Genomic DNA, 22,147 nt, shown 5'->3' on the forward strand with positions numbered 1-22,147 from the left:
ATTTTTGGAGTTAAGTAAGCAGTGGGCTATGTGACGTCACAAACACTTGGAATTGATTTCTCTCTATATATAGATATATCTATATAGAAATATATATATATATGTAGATATAAAATTAAAGACATGGTTTTCAGAATTAAAATTAAATAAAAAGGATTCTTCCGCGGCGGAAGTCCGCCGCTGACGTATTTCCCTACTGCGCAGGTCACTTTCTGTCAGCCAGCTCAGTCTGAGGTCTGAGGCGAAGTCGGTCTTGTTTTGGTGAGCGGTTTACGATTCTGCTCGTGAATATTCGGAAGCGGACAAGAAACAAAAATAACTACCCAAATGTGTAGCTCGCGAAAATACTGCGTGGGGGGAAAATTATATGGCGAGGGCTATTCAAACAAGTCTGCGCTGTTTTGAGCTAGTTTCGTAGCATTCCGGCGGCGGCCGACTTCCGTAAATGGTGTGAGTGCTTCAATGTGGCGCTCGGTTTTGACTTCTCGTCGTGTGCCTGTCGTCGCCTGATTCTACGAGCCGGCTTCCTTTTTTACTTTACCCGTCCTCTGGTCACCGGAGAACTGAATGGCGGCGGCGGCCCCCAACCCGGAGGACTCGGCCCGGAGTAGTAGTAGTGGGAGTAGTGGTGGGAGCGGCGGCGGCGGCGGCGTTTGCGGCACCCCGAGCTCCCTGGCCGCGGACGGCGACACGGAAGAGGCGGAAGACTTCGCGTCGTCCTCCCACTGCTCGGAGCTGTCGCGGCGGCAGAACGAGCAGCGCAAGCAGGGCTTGTTCTGCGACGTCATGCTCGCCTTCAGCAGCGGCGCGGCTGTCGGTGGCGTCCAGACGTGCGAGTTCGCGGCCCACCGTTCGGTGCTGGCCGCCGCCACCGACTACTTCACGCCGCTGCTGGGCGGACAGTTCTCCGAGTCGCTGTCTGGCCGCGTGGACATGAAGGAGTGGAGCTCGGAGATGGGACCCGACCCCGAGACGGTGGAGAGCGTCATCCAGTACATGTACACCGGGGAGATTCGCGTCAGCACCTGCAACGTGCATGAAGTCCTGGAGCTGGCTGACAGGTACCGTTTTGTACTTATCTGCACCACCCCAAGATACACTTGCGATGCAGGACATAGTCATTTCATATAAAAATCATCCTCCGTCCCCATATGTCTAAGCAATGTTTTTTTTTTCCAAGTCTCTCTGTATTGTGGATTTTCACATTGCGGGTGGATGTAGAATGCTTCCGTGATAAATGGGTTCACTGTGTATCAACATGAGTGTCTAATCTACCGCTATAAAAGAAAGGAAAAGACGCAATTTTCATATATTTTCTATACGTATATGTAGTATCTATACCGCTGATGAAAGGACACTTTGATCCTCTCCTCTTTCATCTATAACTGCTTCAGATAACAAAGTGTATGCAGAAAAGTGGTGAAGAATGCATGACTGTCTGTGTCCTATGTTTTGTGTTGTGTTATTTTTGTTATTTAGACTTCAAAATGGCGCCGCGAGAGTGGCTGCCTTTCCAGCAGCTCCTATATTTTGTTGTTCTACTTCTTCCTTTCATAACTTTGCTGCTGTGAATTGGGAATTTCTCCATTGCGAGACTAATAAAGGTTTTATAGGTCTATAGGCTCTGTAGTATCTCACCCATGTGCTCTTGTGCCTTTTATTTCCAGGTTCCTACTGGTCCAGCTGAAGGATTTCTGCGGCGAGTTCCTGAAGAAGAAGTTGAGCCTGACCAACTGCGTGGCGGTGCACAGTCTGGCGCACATGTACACACTGGATCAGCTGGCCCTGCGGGCGGCTGACATGATCCGCCGCAACTTCCACAAGGTGATTCAGGACGAGGAATTCTACACTTTGCCCTTCCACCTGGTGCGCAATTGGCTGTCAGACGACCAGATCACGGTGGACTCGGAGGAGGTGCTGTTCGAAGCGGTGGTCAAGTGGGTGCAGAAGATGCCCGAAGAGCGCGGCGGCTACTTCGAGGAGCTCTTCCGCCTCCTCAGGCTGCCTCAGATCAAGCCCACCTACCTGACGCGGGTGGTCAAGAACGAGCGGCTGGTGGCGGCCAACGAGGCGTGCCTGCGCCTTGTGTCGGAGGCCGTGGAAGGTTACGCGATCCGTTTTGAGAACTTCAAGTTGGCCGACCTCGAGCTATGGTCCTCGTTCGTGGTGTCCTTCCAGCCGCGCTTCGGCCAAAACATGGACGTCATCATGGTGGTGGGCGGCGTGTCGGAGGGCGGGGACTACTTGAGCGAGTGCGTGGGTTACTTCATCTACGAGGACCGCTGGGTTAACCTTCCGCACATCCACAACCACCTGGACGGCCACGCCATCGCCGCCACCGACTCGCACGTCTACGTGGCGGGCTCCATGGAGCCGGGCTTCGCCAAGACCATGGAGCGCTACAACCCCAACTACAACACCTGGGAGCAGGTGAGCAACCTGACCACCCGCAAGCACTCCTTCGGCCTCACCTGCATCAAGGACATCCTGTACAGCATCGGCGGCCACGGCAACTTCAGCCCGGGCTTCAAGGACGTCAGCGTGTACGAGCCCGAGCAGGACAAGTGGCACAACCTGGAATCGGCGCCCAAGATCCTGCGCGACGTCAAGGCGGTGAGCGTGGAGGACCGCTACGTGTACGTGACGGCGCGCACGCCCGTCGACACGGACAAAGACGACGGGCTGAAGACGGTGACCACCCGCTACGACACGGACAGCCACCAGTGGCAGGACGTGGACTCGCTGCCGCTGGTGGACAACTACTGCGTCTTCCAAATGGCCGTGGCCGCCACCAACTTCTACCACACGGCCTCCTGCTGCCCCAAGAGCTACGGCATGCGGGACGAGGTGGCCCGCCAGAAGATCAGCGCCCGCGTCCCGGACGAGATCCTGGAGAGCCTGCCGCCCGAGGTGACCAGCATCGAGGGCGCCGCCATCTGCCACTTCGACGACGACGTCTTCATCATCGGCGGCTGGAAGAACAGCGACGACGTGGACAAGCAGTACCGCAAGGAAGCGTACCGCTACTGCGCCGAGCGCAGGCGCTGGATGCTGCTGCCTCCCATGCCGCAGCCGCGGTGCCGCGCCACCGCCTGCCACGTGCGCGTGCCCTACCGCTTCCTCTACGGCTGCCAGCGTTACCCCATGCCTCAGAACCTGGCGCGCCAGCGGGACCGCATGCAGCAGATGCAGCAGCTGCACCGCCGCACGCTCACGCTGCGACGGCAGCTGCAGTCGCAGATCGAGTGCTGAATCGTCAGCCGTCCGCTGGCTCGCTTGGTGGACTCGTTTTAACCACTTTTCCATGCAAGTTAGTTTCCGTTGGTTAGTTTGCCTTCCGTTGCAATAGATGCGAAGGAGGGCTTTGTAATGTTCGGATCTGTAATTCACCTGCCGTGCGTTTCCATTCGTCACATGGCTGTTATCGCATTCCATGGATTGGTTCCATCTGTATATCAGACTGCAAAGACGGTCCGATACACTCTTGTGGGACAAGACAAGACAAGACACCACAGGAGAAGAGAAGAGAGCATTCCATTGAAGTGGCGATTCCTTGACCAGTTATCACCGCGTTTGGTTGGAATGGGAATAACTTCTGATAATTTTTTTTTTTTTATATTTTGCCAACAAAAAAAAAAAAGACGTGTCATATTGCAGAAAATGCATCAGTTAGCGGCTATCTGCGCGTTTGCTTTGTGGACTCATTCCACTCACTTCTCCACCAAGAGGTGCGGCTTCAGATTATTAACCTCTCTGCCGCGTTTCCATTTGGCACTTGGCTCCAAAACACTGACGGTGAAAAAAAAATCATTTGACTTCGGATGTTTTTGCAAATGGCAGTTAACTGACACGCCACTTAAAATGGAATGTTTAGCGGGACGAGCGGAAAACGACCAAGTAAAATGTGTCGCTCATCACTGTCGTGTGAGAATGTGCTCGATATTTGGGATTTTTTTTTTTTTAAATTTAAATAATGACAGTGTAAACGCCGAAACTGGACCGAAGTGTGTCGCTCAGTGCAAATGCGGCTTCCTAAAAACTGCCTCTGAAGTTGTCGAGTGTGCTCGCCCGCATGGAGGAAACTCTAACATTGTCACCAGCCACGACCGGGCCATCCATTTATTCATCATTTCATTTGTTCATAACATGCTGCAGTGGAACACGCATCGCTCTTACCAAACTGAGTGCCGTGCTGTGTTGTGTTTTCGCCCACTTTTTGGGGTGGGGGTGGGGGGGCACAAATTGTTTGTATGTATGTGTGTGAGGGGGTGAACTGAATGTATGTTAATAAGAGTGGCGACACCGAAATCATATCGCGGAGATGATGTTTATCTGTTTGTATATAAATAACAAAGCTGTTTCTATATGTATGAACGACATTTCTCTGTGGCTCGTTCCCAGATGGAGGCTTTTTTTTTCTCTCCATGCGTTAACACTGTGACAATCTCTGTTCATGCAAGCGTGTCAACACTTCCAGTGCCATAACCGCTTCTGTGCAGCCTCCACTATAGCAGACCAACGAGACATTGTTTCATTCCCCACCCTTAAGACGAGTTCGGCGTTGTACTCTATTTGTTGTTATATATTCCTGAATGATGTACTGAAGGCATTCCATTGATCTGCCAGATATCTTACAACACCAGCCATTCCTTTTGCGCCAAAAGAGCATTTTTGTTCCCATCCTTGTATTAGTCTTAAAGGGGTTTTGAGTCACCCTCGCACTTTGATTTTACTTTCTGAAATATGGTTCCGGTTTAAAATAAAATACAGCAAAACGCAAACTCTTGTTTTTGTTCATACGCTGCTGTTATTGTTGTTCCTCAGACCAAGCTTCTGAGATTTTGCAATGCTTTGTTGTGTGCATGTGCGCGTCCCCCTCTGAAGAGATTTATGATTAAAATAAAGTCATCGACATTATTATTGTGTGCTCATATATGACAAGCACTCAGAAACCCTCGAAAGGTCAAAAGCAACTGTCTTATCAGACAGTTTGTGACTGCTGGCATATTACCTTACACCTGCAGTTTTTAATAAAGTGATTCAGCAACTCATTTTATACTCGCAACCTAGAGTATGAATCTCCAATATTCCTACAATGCATTCAGAAGGCAACACAAGCCGCCTGACAGCGAGGACGACCTATTACTAGTGATGGGCAAAGTGAAACCTCATGAATCAATGAGACTATTGTCTCATGTATCAGCCAATGGCTCATTCATATTAGCCCTTACAGGACCCCTGTTGCACAGTGAGCAGTATTGCAGTTTGTGTTTGAGATTAAAATGTCACTTTACTCCAAATTCTGTGTATAGATGTTTGTATAAACTCATCATAATACTATATACACACTACACCGCAAATAAACTGAATAACTGTGAATGTTATCGGTGAATGCGATGCTCCTCGTACCTGATCACGTGACCTTTCCCGCTCACCACGCACCGCCCCCAAACGGGCTTCGGGTTTTTTTCTCTGTCACGTGACTTTCTCCGCTGGACACGCACAACCCAAACAAGACGTCACTTTTCTCTGGTCATGTGACTAAACGTCACTAACATGCGCCTGGAAAGGAGACTTCATTTTCCACGCCCGCTTTTGCACGACACAAGCATCGAAGCTCTATGTCGTTTTCACATCGCTACCTGTTAAACGCACTTTTTTTCGAAATCAACTGTCGACATACAGTTTTCAGGAAATGGTAATTATAGCTAGAATGTTTTTCGGGGTGACCGTGTGGCGCCTTTAATGAATGCGACTCGAGCTCCCTTAGTATTCATATTCGTAGGATAGCCCCGAGCTAATTGCTGTCGTCAGGCTATAACGCGATTTCTCACTTTTGGACCTACCGGCTGTTTTGGAAATTCGGATCTAGAAACATTTGTTATGTTTATATCGGTTTATCCAACCCAGTGACGTTGTGTTTCGTAACCAGCTGACTACCGGTTCGGCCGAGTTGGTCGTTTGCATGATAAAGTGACTTTTTTTTCGTCCCCGTATAATCTAAAATTAACTTTGTTCTTCAGATCTCCGAGCTGTCCAACCCCTCTGTGTGTATGAGGGACCCGCAGAGAGTCCAAGAGATCCTCCAGTGCATGCTGAAAGCGGGTTCAAACACGTTACAGGTCAGACACCTGTCACTCAAATCTGATGACATCCAAAACAGTTCAATTCATGTACTACAAAAAGTCCATGATATACGCATTTCTCATTCCATCTCAGCTGCCTAATGATAACAAGAACCATTTAAAATTAATGCAGAGTTAAGTTTATTATTTCCCAAGGCAGATTTTTTTTTCTTTGGGATTGGCTCTCATTGGAATGTATGTCATTGGTGTGCCTATAATGTGACCTTTTCCCTCAGCATTTCTCATGTGACGCGACATGTGTTAACTGTCTTCTTCTAATAGGTCATCTCAGACTTTGACATGACTCTCACGAGATTTGCGTTTAATGGTAAAAGATGTCCCACTTGTCACAGTAAGTAGACATATGTGAGGAATATATGTAAGACAAACCGTTGACCCGGCGGTTAAGAATTTGTTTTGTGTATTTGTGCGCAGATATTCTCGACAACAGCAAGCTAATCTCTCAAGAATGCAAAGGAAAGGTGGGTGGAAAGTTTGATTCACATTCACAGCTGTGTCCTTTGTTCCGTGAGCTTGTCTTAAAATGTGAGTGTTCCATCACTATCATTCGCACTCCTGCCCGTCTCACATTCAATGTGGTTTCAATGTGTAATTGATTCATGAAAGTGACAATGAAGTGCACCAACAATTGGACAATGCAGCTCAACAAGCATAAAAGCTTCTTTTAACGCGGTATTTGTCTTCCTTTGACCTCAGTTGAAAGATCTGTTGAACACGTACTACCCCATTGAGATCGACTCGTCGCGCTCCATCGCTGAGAAGCTGCCGCTCATGGTGGAATGGTGAGTCGCTCGCTCCTCTTCAAAATGACCGCCATCGTTGCCCTACGTGATGCAGAACGGGGCTCATCCGTCGCCTGTGCCTTTGCGACCGAAAGGTGGACCAAAGCGCACGAGCTGCTGGTGCAGCAGAAGATCAGAAAGGACCTGCTGGCCACGGTGGTGCGAGAGTCTGACGCCAAGCTCAGGTCTCACACACTTTTGATTCATTTGGACAGATTTCTAGTACAAGAAATCATATGATTGCCCATATTTTAATATTGTTTATTTTCGCCGTTGCATGTTTATGTGGGTATCAGCATGTGGCAAAATTAAATCGTTATCAGTGTCCATGACCTTTTCCAGACAAAACGAAATCGTGTTCAAATTGCAAGCCCTTTATAATAGAAACCAAGGTGGCATTAAAAAACAAAACAAAAAGCGAAATAAATTGATGAGCGCTTGCGTAGCTGATGCGAATGTGGGTCTCCGTTACAGGGAGGGCTACCAGCTGTTCTTTTCACACCTGCACCAGCACAGCATCCCTCTGCTCATCTTCTCGGCTGGCATCGGAGACATCCTGGAGGAGGTCATCCGCCAGGCAGGAGTCTTCCACCCCAACGTCAAGGTCTTCTCAAACTACATGGACTTTGACCAGGCCGTAAGTATTGAAAATCTGTCTTGAAATGAAAGCTGGCCGTGATTGTCGGAACTCACTCAACTCGAATACACATTGCGCAAGTGATGACTCGACTCCACTGGCTTGAAATGTCAAGGTTCGGACTCGAGGCTAAACTTGATGTGACCCCCCCCTCTCTCCCACCAGGGGGTGTTGAGGGCCTTCAAGGGCGAGCTGATCCACATCTACAATAAACGGGAGGGCGCCCTGCTCAACACGGGACACTTCCAGGAGTTGCGAGCCAGACCCAACGTGCTCCTGCTGGGAGACTCTCTGGGCGACCTGACCATGGCCGACGGCGTGCATGACATGGAGAACGTCCTCAAGATTGGCTTCCTCAATGACAAGGTGACGCCAGACACACACACACACACACAAACTTTCTTGCTTTTAGTCAATCGAACATTGACACGCGTGCTTACAGTATATAAACCTGTGCTTTGTTTTTGATGGGGACGGTGTTGTTCAGGTGGAGGAGAGGAAGCAGTCGTACTTGGACTCTTACGACATTGTGCTGGTGAAAGACGAGACCCTGGATGTGGCCAACGCCGTGCTGCTCTACCTCACGGGAAACAAGTAACCCGCTTTTGATTTCCAGAGGTGCCGGACACTCCCAACGGACTCTCCCAGTTGTTTTCACTTCAGTCCTCCTGTTTGTATTCTACTTCCCGTTTGTTGACACGGGATGCGTACGCGCTTGAGCATGGTGCCACTGCAGAACACGTCGCTTTTTAAAGATTCCTCTTCTATTCTTTTCAATTCTAGAGTGGACACATTCAGTCAGTCCTTACATGAATGTGATGTCATTTTGTCACCTATGTTTAAAAGGACACTTGGGGAAAAAAACAAACAAACTATCTCACAAAAACATTCTCTTTAGACTCTACATTAAGTACAACATTCAATACAAGAACGCTGGAAGATGAGGATGTTCCGCTTCCGCCTCGCAGTTGTCAGGTTCAGAGTTTGAATCCTGCCCAGGGGCAGTTTTCATGTTTTCGGATGTGAGACGGCGGAGGTGTACCTAATGTTGCGTCCTTTTCAATATTCCAAATAGTGGCTTGTTGGACATCATTGTGTGCAGATAGCTGTGGGGGGGGGGGGGGGGGGGGTCTTCTTTTACAACTCGTCCCTCTCGTCCGTTTGTAGCGTCACCTCCTGGGCGACGATCTTCCCGTCCTTGTCCAGATCCTGACTGTTGAACATGTCCCGGATGATGTCGTCTGGCAGCACGCCGGGCCTGAGGCGGCCATTGCCCCGCTGCACTTGCAGCATGATGAAGTCGGAAAACTGCGAGGAGGTGGGGGGGGGGGGGAGTTCATGTTACAATTTTATGATTTACAGATATGATTACACAGGGTTCCCACGGGTCCTTAAAGTTCATAAAAATCCATTAAAAAGAAGTTGGAAAATGATGTTCTTAATTGTCCTTAATTTTCAGGGAAAGGTTCTAAAATCAATAAAAATCCTTAAAAATTAACCTTTGGTGTTCATTTCATTCGTGTATGGGCTGAATAAAACAACCATGTACAGTAAGGCGTCTTGAGCCCATTTTTAGTCGAAAAAAAAGCTAAAAATGCCTTACTATACATGGTCGTTTTTTTTCGGCCAAAAACGCCTTACTATACACGGTCGTTTTTTCCGGCAAAAAACGCCTTACTATACATGGTCATTTTTTTCCGGCTAAATATGGGCTAAAAACGGCTTACTATACACGGTCGTTTTTTTTCGGCTAAAAATGCCTTCCTATACATGGTCGTTTTTTCGGCTAAAAACGCCTTCCTATACATGGTCGTTTTTTTTTCGGCTAAAAACGCCTTACTATACATGGTCGTTTTTTTCGGCTAAAAACGCCTTACTATACATGGTCATTTTTTTGGGCTAAAAATGGGCTCAAGACGCCTTACTGTACATGGTCGTTTTTTCGGCCAAAAACGCCTTACTATACATGGTCATTTTTTTTTGGCTAAAAGTGGGCTAAAAACGCCTTACTATACATGGTCGGTTTTTTCGGCTAAAAACACCTTACTATACATGGTCGTTTTTTTCGGCTAAAAACGCCTTCCTATACATGGTCGTTTTTTTCGGCTAAAAACGCCTTACTATACATGGTCGTTTTTTTTTCAGCTAAAAATGGGCTAAAAACGCCTTACTATACATGGTCGGTTTTTTTCGGCTAAAAATGGGCTCAAGACGCCTTACTATACATGGTCGTTTTTTTCGGCTAAAAACGGCTAACTATACATGGTGGTTTTTTTCGGCTAAAAACGCCTTACTATATACATGGTAATTTTTTTCGGCTAACAACCTCTTACTATACATGGTCGTTTTTTCGGAAAAAATGGGCTAAAATTGAACTATACATGGTCGTTTTTTTCGGCGAAAAACGCCTTACTATACATGGTCGTTTTTTTTCGGCTAAAAATGGGCTAAAAACGCCTTACTGTACATGGTCGTTTTTTTAGGCTAAAAACGCCTTACTATACATGGTCGTTTTTTTTCGCCTAAAAATGGGCTAAAAACGCCTTACTCTACATGGTTGTTTTTTTTCGGCTAAAAACGCCTTACTATACATTGTCGTTTTTTTTCGGCTAAAAATTGTTTAAAAACGCCTTACTATACATGGTCGTTTTTTCGGCTAAAAACGCCTTTTTTATACAGTACATGGTCGTTTTTTTTCGGCAAAAAACGTCTTTCTATGCATGGTCGTTTTTTTCAGCTCAAAACGCCTTACTATACATGGTCGTTTTTTTTGGGGGTAAAAAACGCATAACTATACATGGTCGTTTTTTTTGGGCTGAAAACGCCTTACTATACATGGTCCTTTTTTTCGGCTAAAAACGCCCTACTTTCCATGGCAGCGCGGGACCAACGAACTTACCATTCGACGACCACTTACGGAATGAAACCTCTATGTTGTCCTTTGGTGTGAGTGAGAGAGCGAATAGGATCAGAAAATGGATAGCCATGCATCTTCTTGAGAGCACACAGGAAGGCTGGAGCTGGAATCGAATGCTGCACCTCCGCAGTGCAACATCGACCATTCGACTACCAGTCAGGTAACAATTCACATTGTCCGTAGATGTGAGCACAAATAGTTGTGCGGAGGAGAACATCAGAAAATGAACGGCCACGCACTTTTTTGAGAACACACAGGAAGGCCAGAGCCTGACTCGAACCCTGCACCTCTGCAGCGCAACGCAGACGCACTAACCATTCAACTCCCAGGCAGGTCATGAACACTCTACCCAAGGGTCCTTCAAGTTCATAAAAATCCATCAAAAAGCGGTGAAATTCTGTTCTTAATTGTGCTTCCTGGTTCCCGCTCTGCTTTTCCCACCATCTCCAATGAGGCCAATTTGACATACAGTATGTCAAATAAATGGTTAGCTGATTGCCCCTAAAAATAAAGATGTGCCCTTCCTTTGCCAGCAATGATTCGAACACCAGCTCAGTTAAATGTGGCTTTCCGTTCATTAAATCCACTGTGAATCCCCTGCTGAATGGAGAAAAAGTCCTTAAAAAGGGGATAAATTAGCCCTCAAATGTCCTTAAAGGTCCATAAATAAAAAGCAAGTGGAAGAGTGGGAACCCTGTTACAACTGGGTTGAGCAATGTATGGCAATTGATTAAACATTTTATTTTTCTTAATTAGTTAAATCATTTTAATTCAATTATTTTGATATTAAACAATTATACTTTTTTTTACTTGCTATAAATACTTTGAACATGTTTTGAAATAATTGCTCGTTATAAATGCATTTATTTAAAAATTACAATTTGCATGAATTATGACTAACTATCCATCCATCCATTGAATTAAAATAGCTATTTGACATACACGTGCCCGTTTTCAAAACCAAAGGATGGGAACGTTTGCCCAGCCCCTTAAATGGGTGACAACGAAGGGACGCGGGTTTACCTCTTGCAGGGGAACCTGGCCGTCGGCGTCCAGGTCCATGGCGGTGAACAGGGGCTCGGGGACGTCCCCCAGCCACACAAACATGAAGCCGTTGGGGACGCCTTTCTGCAGCTCTACAAGCTCCAACTGGAAAAACAGCACAGCGCTGCCCGGAACCACGCCAGCTGCGCACACAAGCCATCCAAACACGGGACACATCATGAGGTACACACTTCAAGAATCACACTCAGTGGGGGACATCAGAACAAACTGCACGATATACGTTGTTTGACACCTGAATTAAATATAATATTTCCAAAGGCATGAATGGACATACAACTATTAAATACAGTGATACCTTATACTTTTTTTACATTTAAGATGAATAGTATTGTTGAATTTATCTTAAAAGGGGATTTGATGATGAGAAAAAAAAGTCAAGAATTGTAATTTGGTACAGATAATCAAAATGAGTAGAACAAAACATCTTAAGTAAAAAATGAAATAGAACAAAATCATGACACAAGAATAAGTAGGCACATTACAGTATTTGCTTTTGGTGGGCCACAGAAAAAATGAGGTGGGCCAGATTTAGCCCCCAAGCCTTGAGTTTGACACTGGTGGAGGCCACTTTAACTGAATGTGAAATATACGGAATGTTTCTTCCTACCTCCGTTTTCCCCGTGACCAAAGTGCGGCGGGACCACCACCTCCCTGGCCTCACCCTCGCACATGCCCATCAAACCCTGCTCCAGCCCCGGGATCACGTCATTGGCTCCCAGTGTGGTGACTGAGGGCAAGTCTTGCTCGTCCCTATGTGCACGCACACACAGACAAACAATTCAACTATTCTTCCTTCAAAAATAACTTGAAAAATGTCAGAAAGTCCACTTTGGGTGTGTGCGGAAACCTTAGATGCCATGCGGGCATTCGTGCTGTTGCCACGGAAACGTAAAGAGTAGCAGAGCGAGCCCATGCAGGGAGTGAACAGCGGGCGGCGCTCACGAGGAGTACAGCAGCGTGCCGTCCATCAGTGAGCAGTTGTAGCGGTAACGCAGCCAGTCGTTCTTCTGACTGCCAGACCCGCATTCTTCGGGCCGGCGCACCACTTTCACCTCCACCTCGTCTTTGAGGTTGTGGAAGTCCAGCACATGGATGTGGAACACCAGTACGGCCGAGCCGGGGATAAGATCACCTGAGACGTTTTGTTCAGGGGAGGCGAATTTTAAACGGCAAACAGGGGACAGTCCGAAACGTTTCATGTTAAAAAGCTTAACGGTCGCTTAATCTCCGAAAAATGTTATCCCAATTCATGTGCACATCTTCTTGCTGCGAACTTACTGACGCCTTCTCCTCCATACGCCAGGTGAGGCGGCACCACCACCTTCCTCTTCTCGCCCATACAAAGACCCTGCAGGGCTCGGTCTATGCCCGTGATGACGAAGCCTCGGCCCACGTATGTGTTGTATGTGCTGTTCCTCTGGTAGCTGACACACACAAACACATGACTTTCTTTTCAACAGACAGGACTGAAAGACTAAAGTCGACTAATCGTTTCAACTAGTGTTGACACTTTGTGACAAAAGTCGAGTTGATTTCAACTCATCGCTGATGACATCTTGGACGTTTGTTTTTTTCCAGTCTCGTACTATTGCAGTTGACTTCATGGTCTAAACGTCATTGTGGTGTCGTAAAGTTGACCAATCGACTAGTCAGTGCAACCCCTAATATATAGGATAGTCACTCGCCATTTTCAGCCCCGCCCGCCCTCACACATCCGTGGTTGGATTACAGAAGACGGGTGTTCACCTGGAGTCGAATTTGGTGCCATCCTGGAAGGTGCCATTGTAGTGATAGCGGATGAAGTCCCCCACGGCACTCCGCCGCTCACAGTTGTCTGGGACTTCCAGGACCTCAACCGCGACGTCATCTTTGTTGTTGAATACATCCACCATCAGGACCTCAAACACCAGCGTGGCCTGCGGGGGGACCGCACTTCCTGTTGGGGTACACGCCATGTTTCTAGGATGCATACACAGGGAGTTTGGCTGGAGGTAACAAAATGGCGGCCTTTTCATACCGTGTCCTTTCTCTCCATAGGCAAGGAACGGTGGGACGATGATGATGCGTCTTTCTGCGATGCACATTCCCAGGAGGCCTTCCTCCATGCCCTCGATCAGGTCGCCTTGCCCCAAATACGTGTCGTAGGTCGTGTCATTAGTGTAGCTAAAACACAGATGCACGTAAATTATTGTTTAAAAATACATAAAGACAACAGAAACACACCCACTCACCTGGACAGAAAGGTTTGCCCGGATAGCAGGGTGCCGTTGTAGTGATAGCGCACAAAGTCGGAGGCGTTGGCGGCGCGTACGCATCGCTCAGGTTTGCTGAGTGTGCGGATTTGAACTTTGTCTTGGGGGTTCCAAATGTCCAGCAGCAGCACGTCGTACACCAAGATAGCGTCTGGCGGGATCACGCCACCTGCAGGGTATCCATTTGAAAAAGATAAAAAGCACTTACATTAAAGTGTAGAGTAGAAAGTACAGATCTTAAATGTAGGGAGTAAAAGTAAAAATGACACTCAAGTATTTGTACTTGGTTACTTCCCACCACTGTACGAGCGTTACCTGTTCCTACGCTCCCGTAGGCCAAGTGCGGCGGGACGGTGATCCTGCGGCGCTCGTTGACACAGGTGCCCAGCAGGCCGCGGTCCATTCCGTGGATGAGGCGGCCCACCCCCACCTGACTGATGAACGCCTTTCCTCGGACATGACTGCACATAAGCGCAAAATGAAAATCTAGATGTAATTCATAACTTAAGTAATTTATTTGGGATAAAAATAAACAACAAAAAACTTGGGGGCATTTCGATTTACATTTTTTTAAATTAAATTAATTATAAATATAATGTGTATATAGAGGCTATGTAAAATTATATATATATATATATATATATATATATATATATATATATATATATATGAAAAAATTGTTTTCAGTGCGTTTCAGATAAATTTGTTCAAATCACAAAATTTCAAATGTTTTGTTGTATTTACGGGAGGGGGTTGAAAATAGTTAACTAAGGAAAATTCAAATCAAATCGTTGGACAGACCAATATTATATTCTATACTCATCTGAAGGGTATTTTGGGGATCACAAAATTTGTAAAGCCTGGGATTTTCGCCCTTCATTGATTAAATTAGTACAACAAAATAAAAAAATAACTTAAAATAAAGTTTTATTTAGTTGTTCAGCAAAACCACATAAATAACATGCTAACTTTTGCGACATGGCGAGTTATTTTAAAAAGTCACCCAGACGTGCATTCGCAGGTCAAACCTTGGCGATTAAACTCAAACAAATCATAACTGACGTTAAAAAAAGCTCACCTGGAGTCGAACATCGTTCCGTTCGACTGGAAGGTTCCGTTGAAGTGGTACCGAACAAAGTCCTCCGTTTGGACCTCACGGGGGCATCGTTTTGGCATGTGATAGCGGTCCACCACGACGTCCAGCGGCGGAGACACTTCGGGCTGACATTTCACCGCGATGACGTGGAGGAAAATCAGCAGAGGAAACATTCCGACTTTAGGGACTTAATAGGAAGCCCAGTCTGACGATCCAGAACCGAACTAGCAGTACATCTTGACAATAAAACAATAAAAAGTTAGGTCCGATGACGAGTTTCAAAATAACACGCAGTTCAACTTTTACAGCGTCGAGCTGTCCCGTCTGTCAAATAACGCAATTCACCGATTATATGAATTGATGTGATTGCAATTCACCCAATATATCAATTGAAGTAGACTAGATTGAATCTTAGTTACATGGTTGTTTTTGATCGACTGAGCACGTCAAGCTTTTATTTTGAAGGAAACAGAATTAACGACCTTTTTCCTGTGCTGTGTATTTTCCCTCTAACTTGACTTATCTTCGTCGTCGTGGCTGCGAGAGAAGACAGAAGGGGTGAGGGGAGTGGCCCTTAATGGAATTGTGCAGACGTGTAACTCTTCATGAGCCTGATAACAGCAACCCCCCCCCCCCCAAAAAAAGGGAAAACAAGTCACGTGGTGACGTGTGCACCAAAACCAACAACTCCATTTTCCCCAAATCTGTCAATCCCTTTGGTGACTGATGGCTGGGGTCAAACATGGTCCAAAAGACATTTAATGCTGCAGTGACAGTTTTTTAAATTAATAATGTTTAATTAAGTAATACGTTTTCAATCATTTTTGTCTCCATGTGTATCATCTGGTCATATTGGTTGCAATGCGGCAGGAAGTTAACACGCACATGCAGATACAGTATGTGCTTTTGCTTAACATTAGCATACTGTATATGCAATAACTTTTTTTTGTTGAAAATTACACGTCTTTAACTATTCAGTTCTAATTCATGTTTTTTATTGTGTGCTCCAGGCATGCTTTTTGAATTCCGATTCGTGCAATTCAGCAAAAATAAGTGGCATTGCGTAATTGCGAGCGTTTCTTTTTAACTTTTTTTGAGTTCAACAAACAAGAGGAGTCCAGTTGCCTCGATTTTCTTTCATTTATAAGTTTGCAAAACAATTTCTGGATCCACTTGCCTCAACTAGTCAGATTGGTTAGAATGTACAGTATGTAGAAAGAGAAAACACAAGGGCTGAAATGATGCCATTCAATTGACATGATCAACTCTGTCCCTATTGTGAAACTTTAATAATTGCATTTATGATAGAATTACACACCTATTTTATATTTTGGTTCATGGAATAAAAAAATGTGTGTCACAGGTATGCTTTGTCAAACTGACAGATTTATTCGGGAAACATTTTGTTTACAAACAAAAATGTATTAAATTATGCACCTCAAAAAGTTTGCAAAAGAATGTCACCCTCTACATGTTTAAGCGTGTCAGATTTTGTAGAATTTAAACTAGAATGTTCTACGTATAAACTGTTTTAAGATATTTACATTTTTAGCGATATTAATGTCATATTGGTGTTGATAGGGTTGCAAGCATGTTTTGCAGCCATGTGAAACAATTATGTCAAACTACGTAAAGCACGAGTAAAACCAAAAATAAAGAACTGCCTTCAAAATACAAGCTCATGAAACAGCTATTTGTGGTTCTTTTCAACTCTCGTAGCACCCAATCTATTCAATAAAACATAATACAGGAATTAAAAATAAATAACCCGTTGAAACAAATTATGGCGAGGATTTCGGGTAGTTGTGAAGACGCTTTTTATTTTGAAGGCGTTACCCGGAAATCGTCGCATTCCATGCTCTCGCTGCCTACGTGCAGCCCGTCAAAAAGACAAGTTTCCAGACACTACTTTTCCGCGACCCCGTCCCGGGAGCAAGAGACGGCTGGTGACGATGCTCCCTCACGGCGTGGTCACGGCGTTTGCTTTTCTAGCCTCGGCCCTGCTCTTGGCTCGGGGCCAGTACGAGAAATACAGCTTCCGAAGCTTCCCCGACGGCGAGCTGATGCCACTGGACTCCACGTTCGACTACGCGATGCAGCAGTACACGGCGCGCAACTGGGCCGAGAGCGTCAAGTACCTGGAGCACAGCCTGAGGCTCCACCGGCTGCTGCGGGACAGCGAGGCGTTCTGTGGCCGCAACTGCAGCGCCGTGAGCCGGGGGGACGACGGAGACGACGGGCACCTCCGCGTCATGCGGCACATCCTCTTTCGGGCGGCGTGCCTGAAGAAGTGCAAAGCCGACTTGCCCGTGTTTAAACTCGCGTATCCACGTCGAGACCTGCTGGACAGCTTTGAGAAAAGGACCCCTTATCGATACCTGCAGTTCGCGTACTTCCAGGTGAGAGCATATTGTGGAACTAAAGTTGTGATCGGAAAGTTCCAGTCAGCTTTCGGGGTGACCTCCTGCCGGACAATTAGTTGAGCTTGTGCCACGTCTCCTTCAAACAATCCCCCACTGTGATCCTGCTCCTCTGGTTCACTGATGTGGCAAACCCCACCCACCACAACATTAGGTATACCTCCACTAAAAAATCTTAAAGCAAAAAAAATAAAATAAATTAAAACAACAAAAATGCCACAAAAATAAACGGGTTAATTGACATAGTATAAAAGTGTGTAATTGTTTGGCTGGCACTTTATGTTTCTGGCGTGGATTAATTAAGAAAATATTTTCAAACCATGTGTTGATTATCTGAACCGCTTTATCCTCACGAGAGTCACGGCCGTGCTCGAGCCTATCGCGGCTGTCTTATGGGCAGTAGGCGTGGGACACCCTGAGGTAGTTGCCAGCCAATCGCAGTTATGCCCTCAGCCACCGTCGCCTAAGCAGGTTCCCTTCTCGAGATCAAAATATTAGGAAATGCTAAGTGCAAAACAGTGCAAACTACAATCATAGTGTGAAATGCGTATCTCTGACTGTCAATCAAAACGGTCTCATTCAATGGTACGGGTGTACCTGATGAAATGCGCTGTACAGACGCCGCCGGTGTTACGGCACTGCGGAGCAGAAACGCCGCACCGTTCATCTTCCACTCCCTCCCACAGCTGAACAACTTGGCGAAGGCCGTGTCGGGGGCCCACACCTACCTGAAGAAAACCCCGAAAGACCCCAAGCTTGCCAAGAACATGAACTACTACAAGACACTGATGGACGTGGACCGCTATCTCATCGACCACGAGGAGCAGCCATACGAGGTTCGACCATATATGACAATTCCAATGATTGAAGCCTAAGTCTGCTTTTCTTCGGGTGTAAAAATAGAGCCCTTAAAGCGCCATTGTGTTTAGAGTGTGTTCGTGAAGAGCGTGACGCTATACAACAGCGGCGACTTCAGCGGCAGCGCTCGCCACATGGAGCAGGCAGTCACTTCCTACTTTGATGCGTACGACACGTGTGTGGCCGCCTGCGATGGGTCATACGAAATCCTCGAGTTCAAAGACTTCTATCCAACGCTGGCCGGTGGGTGCAGACACACCGCATACTCATGAATAAAGTTCCTGTCATAAGAACAAAAAGGTTTTGTAAATTTGTCCCATTTGGAAACAACCTGAGGCGGTTGGTCAAATGGAGGGCGCCACCCCACCACTAACGATAGTCGTCACATTGTTCTCCTTGAAGACAAAAGAAAATGCACAGATTAATTCTAAACAACTCGATAGATATAATGATACGATATATGTATTTTTTTTTCAATAAGCGGGATAGATAGTATACAACAGACCCTGCATACTCGCTGGTTACCTATTCAGAGATTTTTTTTTTAAAAATTGTATTTGCGGACAGTTTATCAGCATGTTTTGAAGAATTTTTCGAGTTAAAAATAAGAATAAGCTTTTTTTTTAAAAGTGAAAAAAATCATTTTTGAAGTTGATTTATTTTTATTTTTTTAAATGGGTGTCAATTATTTGCAGATTTTTGCAATTTCCAGGTGGCGCCTGATTCTATTCGCACCGGGTCCACTAAAAATAGGTCATGATGATTCAAGTTGTTCCATTCAGCTCTGTCGTCTGGCTTCATGATGCATTTTTAGTCGCAGAAATATTTGCCGTTGACTCATTAAGACAGTGGTCTTCAACTGGCGGCCCGGGGGGCCAAATCAGGCCCTGCATTAAGAGTCGAACATGCGCAGTAGTTCGTCTTGAATGCAAACGATAGGGCAATCCTATTTGTTCATCGGCTGTTGTTTGTATTCAGATCTGTACCTGGAGGCGCTAAGATGTAAGGTGGGCTGCGAGCAGCAGTTAACGCCCAGCGTGGGGGGCTTCATGGTGGACAAGTTTGTGGCCACCATGTACCACTACCTCCAGTTTTCATATTATAAACGTAAGACTCGTTCTCTCTCTCTCTCTGGAGTGTGTGGCTGCAAATGTACTCGATGATTCTCCGACTCCCCTCCAGTAAACGACGTAAAGAGCGCCGCCCCGTGTGCCGCCAGCTACATGCTGTTCGACCCCAGCGACCAGGTGATGCGTCAGAACGTGGAGTACTACCGCTTCTACCGGGAACAGTGGGGCCTAGCCGACACCGACTTCCAGCCGCGGCCCGTAAGTCAACTTAAAAGCTCGGGCGTCCGTGTTAACGGCGCGTCAGTGTGGTAATTAGTGAGCTGCGCTCCTTTAGCCAGCTACATCATATAAAAACTTGCACAGGGCATTTTATTTTAAGGGTCAAGCCAGCTGAAAAGAAAACGCCACTTGTCGCTTGCCTTCGGAAACATTTAAAAAAAACGTTTGGTCGACATTTGTCTTTTGTCTCCCGCTGCAGGAGGCCTCTATTACTACCAATTTTATATTTCGGTCTTAATTAGAAAAGCAGACAATGAAGTGTAGTTTTATTTTTTTAATCAATGTTTGTCAGTTTACCATTTATTTGTCCGTCAAATATGATGATCATTGTTTTTTTTTTTTTAAACATGCATGTCATAATTTGGAGCATTTGTATTATTGCTTTGGGTGAATAATGAAGAATTCCAATCTCAATGTTCTAAACCAAATTATTTGATCAATTGGTTTCCCTCTGCAGGAGGCTTCCAGATACTTCAATCAGACCACCAAGCAAGAGGAGATGCTGCAGTTTGCTCTCAACTACCTGCAAACCGAGGACGAGGTACATATACAATACAGCACATGGACAAAAATGGCTGAAATATAGTTGAAAAAAAAGACTGTCAACTTTCCCAATGATTTAAGATGCGCTTGTGGCGTGACGGATAATATACAAAAAGTGGCGAGTTTCCTTGTGGCGGCAGCGTGTGGTATGTGGTCAGGAGGTGTGGAACGCCAAGACGAGCATAACTCTTCAGATCACCGCACAGAGGCGGCCCACAATTTCAGGCCGACACGTCGACGGAGAGTACAGCACCGGAAGAATAGAAACACTTCTGCTTACCGTAGTCTCCTGACTTTTCGAAGGGTGAGGTGAATCCGGAGGCAGAGGCCGCCTCCCAGCGCTCCGTGCGGCCCGACGTCGAGTTCGAGGGCGTCGGCGACTACGAGGAAACCCTCGTGTCCGAGTGGTGGCAGGAGCCCAAGGCCAAGTGGGACACAGGCGAGGTGCCGGAGTGAACTTTGAAGCTGAAAAAGAAAAGGAGGAACTCATCATGTTGATCGAGATGAAAGATTGACGTGTACGCTCTTTGGCTGTCATCAGCCTTGATTGTAATATTTCTTTCCTTTTTTTTTTAAGTCTGTTTAATTGGACCAAAAGTATCTCTTGATGTCCATTTTTTTAATACCAATAATTGTCTCAATCTTAAAATATGGTTTTCTATTTGATCGTACATCTGCATTGTTCGCGTTCATTCCGTGTAATTTATTGCTTATTTTGAATCTGAGAAGGAAGGGACGTTATATTTTTCTCCATTGTCTTTTTCTGTCTTTTGTTTTATATAAATATTTTTACATTGAAAAATGATGAGAAAATCTTTTTTCAAACGTGTTATTTTAAATACAAAATGCAGTCTTTTTTTCTGTATTTTTCAAAATGGTATTTTATATTAGTATATAAACTTTTCATGAAAAAAAGTATACATTGTACATATTTTAGAGTACTAAATCAGCTTAAAAATAGTAAATTAATTCAAAAATTGATATTGAGCAAAATATTTATTTTGTTTCATACTATTTTATATATTTAGTTTTTAGTGAATATAATCTACCGGTAAATGATGTTAGAAAAATATCTGTCACTGAGTAAGGGAAAATGTAAGCTGTTTGTAAGCAGCGAGACAAAACGTGAGGAGAGAATTGATTTTCTTTTTATTTCTTTTCCTGTTAAGGATTCTCGACCCGCAGGGCGTTTCCCTTTTTTTTTAATTTATTTTGTCTAAATTCAAAAAGTGTCTAAAAATATGGTCTTTTTTTCCCCTCTTTTCAAATGATTGATAGCAGCTCTGCACATTACATTACACACGCTCTCTTGATTCCTAATGTGTGCCACACGAGTGCCTCTCACACAGTGCAAAGCTCAAAATCCACCCAAAAAAAGTGCAAATTCATGCACACTCACTGTCATGGTGGCACACGGGCGGCCATAACAGCCGGTTCTATAATGTTAAAAAAAAAAAAAAAAAAAAAAAACTCAATTGGAATCATTCCCCTCAACCATACAGTGCATCTTAACATTCATCATAGCTTGCACATATTTACATAAACAGCTCATTATTTTTGTGACGTTGTCACTGCAGGAAGTGATGCATTCAGGGACACAAAATGGCAGCGTTCTTGTGAGAATTTAGTAGGAAATCACACAAAAAGGCCAAATACTTTTGTCAGCTCATAACTGGCAAATGAAATAAAAAACAAATCAGTCGTACGCATGACACCACGCAAACTCTTGGCAACCCTGTTCAGACGGCATCTTTTTCTTTGGCTATTGTTAAAATAAGAAGCAGCTACTGCAATTTTATGTATCAAACCTTGAGATATATCAAGTTTTGATACATATACTGTTAATTGAGACGCAATTATGAATCCCACGATGTCTAGGCAGTCCTTGCCTCTTTGCTGCAGTCAATCATATGACAGTGGGGTGTCCTGCCGAGACCTCTGGTAGGATTCATAATGTCATTTCAACTCCTCTCTGAGCTTTTCAGTACGGCACTAATATTAGTAGTTTTATGCAGAAGATATGACTACATTGTACTGTTGTGCTGTCTGCCTACATCTTTTTGCTCAACCATTTGTGTTCCA

General features: G+C 45.3%; 4 protein-coding genes across 4 annotated transcripts; 3 read left to right on the forward strand and 1 right to left on the reverse strand.

Annotated features, from left to right (window-relative positions):
- Window positions 1-224: 224 nt before the first annotated feature.
- Window positions 225-4,917, forward strand: klhl11 (kelch-like family member 11). Its single transcript, XM_086133736.1, has 2 exons — window positions 225-1,061; window positions 1,668-4,917. The coding sequence occupies exons 1-2, from the start codon at window positions 568-570 to the stop codon at window positions 3,250-3,252; spliced, it is 2,079 nt and encodes a 692-aa protein (XP_085989862.1). The 5' UTR covers window positions 225-567; the 3' UTR covers window positions 3,253-4,917.
- Window positions 4,918-5,553: 636 nt separating this feature from the next.
- Window positions 5,554-9,063, forward strand: LOC147192712 (cytosolic 5'-nucleotidase 3-like). Its single transcript, XM_086132100.1, has 10 exons — window positions 5,554-5,698; window positions 6,024-6,122; window positions 6,408-6,477; window positions 6,561-6,607; window positions 6,843-6,928; window positions 7,024-7,113; window positions 7,403-7,565; window positions 7,731-7,931; window positions 8,053-8,159; window positions 8,733-9,063. Exons 1-10 carry the CDS (start codon window positions 5,696-5,698, stop codon window positions 8,776-8,778), a joined length of 912 nt encoding a protein of 303 aa, XP_085988226.1. The 5' UTR covers window positions 5,554-5,695; the 3' UTR covers window positions 8,779-9,063.
- LOC147192713 (peptidyl-prolyl cis-trans isomerase FKBP10-like) lies at window positions 8,443-15,368 on the reverse strand. Its single transcript, XM_086132098.1, has 10 exons — window positions 14,878-15,368; window positions 14,115-14,260; window positions 13,779-13,968; window positions 13,565-13,710; window positions 13,294-13,483; window positions 12,826-12,971; window positions 12,490-12,679; window positions 12,155-12,297; window positions 11,506-11,669; window positions 8,443-8,873 (listed from the first exon to the last, which is right to left on the reverse strand). Exons 1-10 carry the CDS (start codon window positions 15,066-15,068, stop codon window positions 8,703-8,705), a joined length of 1,677 nt encoding a protein of 558 aa, XP_085988224.1. The 5' UTR covers window positions 15,069-15,368; the 3' UTR covers window positions 8,443-8,702.
- Window positions 15,369-16,743: 1,375 nt separating this feature from the next.
- On the forward strand, window positions 16,744-20,886 carry p3h4 (prolyl 3-hydroxylase family member 4 (inactive)). The gene is made up of 7 exons (XM_086132099.1): window positions 16,744-17,294; window positions 18,002-18,151; window positions 18,245-18,416; window positions 19,152-19,280; window positions 19,356-19,501; window positions 19,980-20,063; window positions 20,369-20,886. Exons 1-7 carry the CDS (start codon window positions 16,848-16,850, stop codon window positions 20,519-20,521), a joined length of 1,281 nt encoding a protein of 426 aa, XP_085988225.1. The 5' UTR covers window positions 16,744-16,847; the 3' UTR covers window positions 20,522-20,886.
- The last annotated feature ends 1,261 nt before the right edge of the window (window positions 20,887-22,147 follow it).

Source organism: Hippocampus guttulatus, chromosome 16 (assembly GCF_054856545.1).
Source record: "Hippocampus guttulatus isolate MCC_2025c chromosome 16, RoL_Hgut_1.0, whole genome shotgun sequence".
Lineage (NCBI taxonomy): Eukaryota > Metazoa > Chordata > Actinopteri > Syngnathiformes > Syngnathidae > Hippocampus > Hippocampus guttulatus.

Excerpts from the sequence above, each read along its gene's own strand:
- klhl11 (XM_086133736.1), top strand. The coding sequence starts at position 568 with ATGGCGGCGGCGGCCCCCAACCCGGAGGACTCGGCCCGGAGTAGTAGT. Across the intron at positions 1,062-1,667 it reads GTCCTGGAGCTGGCTGACAG|GTTCCTACTGGTCCAGCTGA; the intron begins GTACCGTTTTGT and ends TTTTATTTCCAG.
- p3h4 (XM_086132099.1), top strand. The coding sequence starts at position 16,848 with ATGCTCCCTCACGGCGTGGTCACGGCGTTTGCTTTTCTAGCCTCGGCC. Across the intron at positions 17,295-18,001 it reads TGCAGTTCGCGTACTTCCAG|CTGAACAACTTGGCGAAGGC; the intron begins GTGAGAGCATAT and ends TCCCTCCCACAG. Across the intron at positions 18,152-18,244 it reads ACGAGGAGCAGCCATACGAG|AGTGTGTTCGTGAAGAGCGT; the intron begins GTTCGACCATAT and ends CATTGTGTTTAG.
- LOC147192712 (XM_086132100.1), top strand. Across the intron at positions 6,478-6,560 it reads AAGATGTCCCACTTGTCACA|ATATTCTCGACAACAGCAAG; the intron begins GTAAGTAGACAT and ends ATTTGTGCGCAG. Across the intron at positions 8,160-8,732 it reads CTCTACCTCACGGGAAACAA|CGTCACCTCCTGGGCGACGA; the intron begins GTAACCCGCTTT and ends GTCCGTTTGTAG.
- LOC147192713 (XM_086132098.1), bottom strand. The coding sequence starts at position 15,068 with ATGTTTCCTCTGCTGATTTTCCTCCACGTCATCGCGGTGAAATGTCAG. Across the intron at positions 13,969-14,114 it reads CTACGGGAGCGTAGGAACAG|GTGGCGTGATCCCGCCAGAC; the intron begins GTAACGCTCGTA and ends GATACCCTGCAG. Across the intron at positions 12,972-13,293 it reads GGCACCAAATTCGACTCCAG|CTACCAGAGGAACAGCACAT; the intron begins GTGAACACCCGT and ends TGTGTGTGTCAG.